The following is an 8287-nucleotide window of genomic DNA, read 5'->3' as shown; positions in this document are numbered from 1 at the left end:
AATGCTCTTTTCAATAAAAAGAAACATAGTACAAGTACCAAGTCACTCTATCTAGTAAGGCTTGGACTAATGGAAAGAAATCACAGGTGTTCTTGCCCCCGCTAAAAAAAATTTAACCTCAATATAACCTTTTAATAATCCATCAAAATTTACCCACTTAAGGCAAAAGCCTTAAATGGTAACACTATAAATCTATAATCAATCAATCAAAATCTGAGAATAAATTAGGATATAACAAAATGTTACTCTACTATCTTCACTTTTCTTCTCTTTCCAAGAATGAACTATATTCCGATGCAATTGTATGGGGAGTAACCTTAGCGAGGACGATATACTGATGTTAGTGGAAGAACTTTGTAAGATAGTCCGATGAAATTGCTGAAAGATCACCTCCATAACACTTAATTCTTCATCTAGTTTATTTGGTCATGCAAAATAGTACAGTGATGCGAGGCATATGAAGAGGTCCGTAAGAAGAAGACCCACAGCATCGAAGACGAACTTTGGAGCAAATAAACCCCATACCATCAAGTGTCGCCTTTGAATCGTAACACATATAATTGTAAGTGTCATAGATATAGCCATAGTAAGTCCGTACATCAAATAGACCTGGCATAACTGGAGAAAAAACAGTGCTTTCCTTTTCTCAGCCTGGACTTCTGGATGTCGTCGGCAAGCAACGATAAGTGGAAGTCCCATTACCGGAAGAATGTGGGAGAAACCAAATGTATCTATGGTAAGCAGGGCAGCTTGACGAATAAGGTTGAATTCATCAAACCCAACGAATGCGGAAGCATAGCGCAGGCCATCGAAGGCACACCAATGTCCAGTGCAGAAAAACAGACACACAGCTAAAAGACTCCATTTTGCCACCGGAGAAGAATATGAAGTTGAACTGTCGTAATAGTCATTCTTTGCTCGTTCCAACGTCATCAACCTAATTACACACCACCCTTGAATTACTGCTGCTAGAGCAACTAGAGGACCTTGTTTCCCGGATAAAATGATTATTGTTGAACTCCATGCTGATAACATGGCAGTTACTTTAACAATTGTATCTTCCTCCCAACCTGAAGTTTTCTCTTTACCAAAAAGTTGAGATATTGCTAATAAAAATAATTGTAGAAGACCAATAACATAGATGATCCGAGGAATCCAATATGCTTTTATCTCCACAATAATTGTGCTTGGGCTGAATAAGTTACCATCTAAAGCCCAAGCCAGAGCTATAAGAGTAGAAGCAAATATGGTTCCAACGGCAACTAACTTGAATATCCCCCGACAAGAACTGTGCGTGATGCTCTTGTAATAAAGTATATAAGCTAAAATGACAAGAGCTAAAAAGGGTAATATATCAGCAACATATATCCATAAGTTGGTGCCGTTGTCAATGCTTACAGTCCATGAAGCAAATGACTTCAAAAATAAAGAATTGACAGCCTGCTTTGACTGTCCAAGTTCAATACCAAATCTGAGAAGAGGAACCACCAGAACAAAAAGAAATCCTTCAAGAAACATCTTCTTTTTTACTATTGCATGACGTAATTGAAGCATTCCAGCCGTGGCCAACAGAAAACTTGCTGTTTTACCTTCCTCCAAGATGAAACTATTTGAAAGAAAACTGAAAGAACGAATCAGCACAGCAGCATAAGCAAAAATAGCCTCAAAAGAAACAACAAAATCTCCACCACGAGGAAGATAGCAACTGCATAGTTTGTCCAATTTCTTGATGGTGAAAATGTGAACAAAAAGAGAGAGCACCAAGATGCATAAACCAGTGCCCATCATCTTTAGATTGAACTCTGTCCATTTGGAACGAGCAAGTGCAGTAATACTTGACAGGAAATTAGAATAAGCTTCAACTTGCTTCTTCAGTTGAGGTAACAATGTTGAACAACTTTCACTTTTACAATTCAAAACAGCTTCTTTGGTATGTAACCAATTATCATGGGCCTGAGCATAGAGGCTCGATACATGAGACATATCTTTGTCTGAAAATCCTATCACTGATGAAGCTGAATATACATCAATATATCTTTTCACCTGCCATGTATTCATGCAGAGGACATTGACGTAGTTCTGCATCCACCTTTCCGATCCTGAGAGATTTATTCCACTTTCAGGGGTAAAGATGTCCAAGTTCCAAGTACCAGCAGCTAATGCATACAGTTCAGGATTAACACGCCCGATGCTTCCAAAAGGATAAGGAATGCCAAGCAGAGCAGATACTGTTGCAGCAAAGTCAAGCTGCTCAATGGAGCTAGTGCATATCTTCCTCTTCTCTGTGTCAAGCCGACAAGATGAGCTATCAGTTTCAGACGGTAAGGAAGACGGATTCTTTTGCAAACTCATAGCAAATAGTGACGTTTCAACCTCTTCAGGAGCACCTCCACCATGATCACCGTTGATGGTTTGCCCATGATCACCCATCACAAGAAGCAGAGTATTTTCATGTAACCCGCCAGGTCCACTTTGGCTTTCCAGGACATCAACAACTTTCTCCAAAATCCCATTGTACTGCTCCAACTTTTCTATCATTTCAGTGGAATCAACACCAAAAATATGTCCGGCATGATCCACACCAAGAAAATGTGCTATAAGTACATCCCAATCTTCTTGATACAAGTATGGAAACAAGTGCTCAACGCAGCCATTATCTACCGTGTCAAGGTCTTTAACATTAAATGAAGGGAATGGATGAGATATATTAAAATGTTGAGGAAACAGTTGAACCCACGTGTCATCCCCCATCATCACAACTCGCTTGCCATTCTTAGCCATCTGATAAATCAAATTATCTTCAATGATAGCTGGTGCGCCAAAGCTGTTACCCACATCAATAAAAGTTGGAAGCCCACCAGTTGTTAATCCCTTTAGACGTTGCAAACTGGTTGTTGGAGGATCAGCAATAGCTTTAAAGATCTTAGCAAACGAACCTGGCTGAGATGCCAACTTGTGCAACACCTGCAATCTGTCCATCCACGGTTTTTTCTCATCAAAAAAGGTACTTGGAGCAACAAAGTCATACCTGAGAGCATCAAGAACGATGATAACAATTCGATCAACGGCTGGTTTCGTCCAGCACCCTTTGGAATGGTTAACCATTTGATCATCTTGAGAAGGAGAGAAGCATGGAGATTGTTGAATATCAGAGCAGTGACTATATTGTGAAAGTTCAGTGCGAGTTAGGAGGAATCCTCTGGTGAAGACAAGAATAGCCAATCCATGAAGTATCAGTATCCCAAGGAACACCACGAAAGCCCATCTCCGCTTGCCCAAATTCTCACTTTTCCATGAAACCTCACCACTCTTCAACATTGTAAACAGAGGGACAGTGATCAATTTTTAGTGGTAATTATGTATCTGCATCAAGTGTGACACTAATGAATCTTTAAGAACTCCAACATTTGCCACCTAATTAATAAAGGAGAAGGTAACAATGATGTGTAGAACTGATTCACATAAATTAAAGAGGAGTAAAAGAAGCAATTACAAAAGGTTTTGATATATATAACATGCTGTCAAAGTAACACTAGCCATTGTAAAGAGGGGCAAAAGGAGCAATTACAAAAAAGGAAATAAGGAAACTAGAGGTATCTTCACATATCACAAAACATCAAGCACAAAATTTATAACTTCTATCAAGAAGCTCACAAGCATTATGTATTGCTAAAGAAGGAATTTCCTTTACCAAAAGAGGATATAAATATCATTCCATAAAGATGAGCAAGAGATGGTACAAATATACAACCAATATAGTTGTTTGACATTATATGATAACAGATGACATTAGCAACTATTATTGATTTTCTAGAGAATGGAAGAGTTCCTTGAGTAAAAGTGCAGCTTCTTACTACACAACACATGCGCATAGAGCAGAGTTAGATTTTGTAGGAACTCACGTAGTAGGAAATTCAGTGATGTTGGTGTTTCTCTAACTGATTTTTAAAAGTTCTCTTTCTAAATAAGAAACTTATGCAGCTGTCAAGCAATAAAGGGGGTATGTTTGAGATTAGTCCTTTCGTTTCACAGCGATCATTGGGTATAATCTCAACTATGACAAGAGCTGGAGCTAATTTTTGTTCTAGATCAACATGATTTCTATTTTTCACAAGCACAGACTATGCAACAAAAATATGACCAACTTACATGAGAATCATGATCAAGATTGTACACTTGATCACCAACCTTTTAATGTAAACCTGATTATCAACTTTTCCTAAACATATAAATTTCTTGTTTTCTACATTAGGCCAAATACTTAACGGTCTATCTTTAATTTACTGTAATTATTGCAGACAGTAACGTGCTATTCTACATGCTAGAATAAAAAATTAATATTTTTCAAAAAATTATTATCAATTTACCTGATATCACATATAAGGACATTGCATCTCTCCTCTTTGTCAAGTTTCAAAGCATATGAAGTTTGAATCATACTTCATTTTCAGCTGTCGGAAAATTTAAAAAATAAGTAACTTCATCAGTCAGCGAGTTTGAATCAGTAGACAATTGTTTTAGAAGAGTATAAACAGGACTTTTATTGAATAAGTGATGTCTAAAAAAATTGAGTAGAAAAAGAAAGTTTGAAAGATAAAGCGTCAATAAACTCTTATCAAAAAGGTAAACAACCCACGTCTATAAAAGAATCATCATGACATAGAAATGACTAAATTGAAAAATAGGAGGTAAAAGAAGAGAATAAAAACAATGAGCTTGTTAAAATTGTGATAAAAGATTCAAGAAATTAAGCATTGTGTCTCAATGGGGAATGAATCTAATAGCACAAATCTAAAATGAGATGAGGAGAATCAAAAATCTGATAGGAAGAGTTCCGAGTTCCTACCATGGAAAAGCGCTTAAAGCATAGATGAGTAGCGAGGAGGCTCCACAATAAGTTAACACCACAAAATAAATCTACCCATGTATTTTAATGGGTTAACTTTATTCATTTGAAACAACATGATGAAAAAAAGAGGGGGAAAGAGAGTATATTTGTATGCACCACTTTATCCAAAGTTTACAATCTTCCTATGTATTTTAATATGATCTATGATATTTTACTCTATATATAAGTTCCCAAGCCACAATACAAATAATGAAGAAATTAGAAGATTCAACTAATGAGCAATGTAAAATAAATGAAATTCAGATACCTGGAAATACGGTTAAATGAGTTAGTTGCGACCAATTCTTCTTCAGCTTCTAGTATAACAGCTGGGAAGATCACTGAAACAGATAGTCAAAATAGGCGTTCACATATTCTGAGATGTTGCACTTGACAAACAACTTGCAAAATATCTTGGAAAAAGGGGATTTTGGGATAGCTAATCTTGACTGCAGAGTCACTGTTAAGACGAAATCCCCCTTTTAGGATAATGAAATTAACACTAATTCTGAAAGAGTTAATTCTCTTTTGATTGAACAACATACAAATTCCTTGTTATTTTCAAGATTGCTCTTTGAGCTCACTTCATCTGGGTAGCAGATTTGTATTTTCAATTTGATTGCTTTTCGGATTTTTACAGACAAGAAAATGAAAACTTTTTGTATGTAATGTAAAACTAATAAAGACCAAAACTTGAAAACCCCATAGAATTAATTGTCAAGAAACTCCATCTTCTTTTTATCCTTTGCTTATTTAATAAATACATTCAACTAAATCTAAAAAATTGCTATTGATCAAAACTGAATTTGAAGATGAAGAGAATTGAAAGGAAACTTTACAAATTCATTCAACCAAATAGTGAAAAATTGAAGGTTAAGAGACCAAGAAAATAAACAACTACCTGAGAATTGCAGCAACAAGGTGACTCTTTCAGAAAAATCAAAGTTTGGAGATTTGGCAGATGATTGGATTTTCATGAAAAGGATGAATCGGCAGAAAAGTAGAGTATAAACTTGTTTTCCATTCTATGTTTGCAATTTTATTTTTATTTTCCATTTTTTTATATTATACTAAAAAAAGATTTATGGGAATTTTTTTTACCGTAATTAAGTTTTAAATATTTAAAAAAAAAAGAAGTTTTCCAGTTACAGGGGACTAATTTTTAAAATTGTTTTTAAATGATTTACATTTAATTATTCTAATTTTATTTTAATTATTTAAAAATATAATTTTTTTGGTGCTAACACGTATACACTTTTTCTTCTCCTATTCTTTTTTATAATAAACTGTGAATATATTACCTTGACAATCAAAAAAATAACAATCTAAAGAGCACACTAGCTCCAATCCCCTTCAGTAATCAACTATACATTTCTGTCTCTCTATCCTTCTAATTGTTGTATTAAGTTCTTACAACTATAAGCTATTCTTGTACTCATTTGGCTTCCTATTCTTTTTTTCACCTCCTTTTGTATTTGATTGCTCACTTCTACGACTTGGATTATTAGGTTCCTGAATATTTTCCAATTTCTAGCTTTTCAAGTATGATATATCAATGCTCGAAAAATTGCAGTTGCCACCTCCTTGTGGAACTTTTCCCAGTTCCTCCTTTTTAGCCATTGCAAAATTTGTTTGACTGTTTGATGTCGAAAATAAATTCCCGACCATCTGGCCAAAGCTTGTTGTACTCCTCTAGTCCATGTACAGTCAACAAATAAGTGTTGTTGCGTCTCCACCTGGTCGTCCACACATAGGTTACACTTCTCATCTCCAGCTAGCAGGTCTAACTTTTAGAGTCTTTCTTTGGCGAGTAATCTGTTCTGGTAGGCCAGCCAAACTATGAACCTGTGTCCAGGCATCATGATAGAATTCCAAACTAGGTCCGCCTCTTGCATTCTCTCATGTCTTGTAACTTCGAGTGACTGAATATTCTCCATTCGCAGTTAATAAATACACACCATTGGAAAACCAATGTGCCATGCCTCTTTTGAGTGTGTTAATCTTCTTCCAATACCAACTACAATCTGCAGGGACCTGATGCCACTACAAGAGAATATACTTATTGCTACGAAAACTAAGCTATGAATTCAAAAATCGTTGCTATTACCTAGTAATAGCCATAAAAAATCAAATTTCGTGGCTATCTAAAAATTCGTCAAATTTCTTAGCCACGTATATAAAGTTTACAAAGCAAAACCTTGTATTTGCTATAATTGCTAACAATCATGGCAATAATTATCTAAATAGCTACAATTTTATTGCTACAATAAAATTCTATAGCTAATTATAACTTTTTTGTGACCCAATAAAAATAATTGTAGCAATAGCAACTCTTTAGCCATAATAAGTTATTTGAAACAAAATATTGTGGCTAAGTAAATAATTTTGCTTCAAGTTATAAAAAGATGTGGCAATAGTTATATGATATAGCCATAGAATTGTTGCTATAGTAAAATTTCGTAGCTAATTACTATTTTTTTTGCCACAAATTTTAATTTACCGTAGTAATAATAACCTATTAGCCACAATAAATTATTTGAAGAAATATTTGTAGCTAAATAAATAATTTAGCTTTAAGTTATAAAATATGTGGCAATAATTAAACGAAATAGACATAGATTTTCTTCTATAATAAAAATTCATAGCTGATAATTAATTTTTACCACAAGTTTGAATTTATCATAGTAATAATAACCTTTCAGCCAATATAACTTATTTGAAAAAAAATTGTAGCTAAATGTTTTTTTTCAAGTTATAAAAGACGTGGCATATTAAAAATATATAATCATAGATTTTTTGCTATAATACAATTTTATAGTTAATTATAAGTTTTTTTCACGATCATGTTGAAACTTGTTGAAGCAATTGTAATCTTTTATACATAGGAAGTAATTTCAATAAAATATAATAACTTAATAAATATTATGTTTCGAGTAGCAAAAAATTATTGCAATAATTAACTTAATAGTTAAAAAAATTTGTCATGAAAAAATGATCAACTATGTGAGTACAATTGTAGTGATACATTTTATCCGATACGAGGTGAAATGTAAGCCTTGAGGTGCTTCATCTTATGTTGAGAATTCATTTTATACGATGCAGACCTCTTCTATCGAACAATGCATTTATCAAGCTGGATTAATTAGAGATGTCAATCATTCCATCAATTCAATTTTATAAGATCTTAATTTGAGAGTTTTAAGTATAATTTAAATAAATAGAAATTATAAAAAAAATAGAAGTTATGTCTAATTAATTTGATGTAATTGAACTTTTTTTATACAAAAAAAAAAATATGTATATTCAATTTACAAATCATTAAATAATGTCATGTTATTCAAATATGCAATATGAATTATTTTTTAATAAAGATAGATAAATCAATTGTTTATTGAATAT

The 8287-nt window shown here is 33.7% G+C and overlaps 1 protein-coding gene across 2 annotated transcripts; it reads right to left on the bottom strand.

Annotated features, from left to right (window-relative positions):
* Positions 1-5911, bottom strand: LOC125875933 (uncharacterized). Of its 2 annotated transcripts, none has more exons than XM_049557001.1 (4): positions 5790-5911; positions 5157-5229; positions 4368-4451; positions 1-3363 (listed from the first exon to the last, which is right to left on the bottom strand). In XM_049557001.1, exon 4 carries the CDS (start codon positions 3316-3318, stop codon positions 427-429), a length of 2892 nt encoding a protein of 963 aa, XP_049412958.1. In that variant the 5' UTR covers positions 3319-3363; positions 4368-4451; positions 5157-5229; positions 5790-5911; the 3' UTR covers positions 1-426. The 2 variants fall into 2 exon arrangements, with proteins under 2 accessions (XP_049412958.1, XP_049412959.1); XM_049557002.1 differs by having other exon boundaries at positions 1-3414; positions 5790-5877.
* Positions 5912-8287: the final 2376 nt, after the last annotated feature.

Source organism: Solanum stenotomum, chromosome 9, assembly GCF_019186545.1.
Source record: "Solanum stenotomum isolate F172 chromosome 9, ASM1918654v1, whole genome shotgun sequence".
In the NCBI taxonomy this organism is placed as follows: Eukaryota; Viridiplantae; Streptophyta; class Magnoliopsida; order Solanales; family Solanaceae; genus Solanum; species Solanum stenotomum.
Note: the sequence above shows the minus strand (reverse complement) of the source record. Positions and strands in the feature narration are given on the sequence as shown.

Excerpts from the sequence above, each read along its gene's own strand:
- LOC125875933 (XM_049557001.1), bottom strand. The coding sequence starts at position 3,318 with ATGTTGAAGAGTGGTGAGGTTTCATGGAAAAGTGAGAATTTGGGCAAG.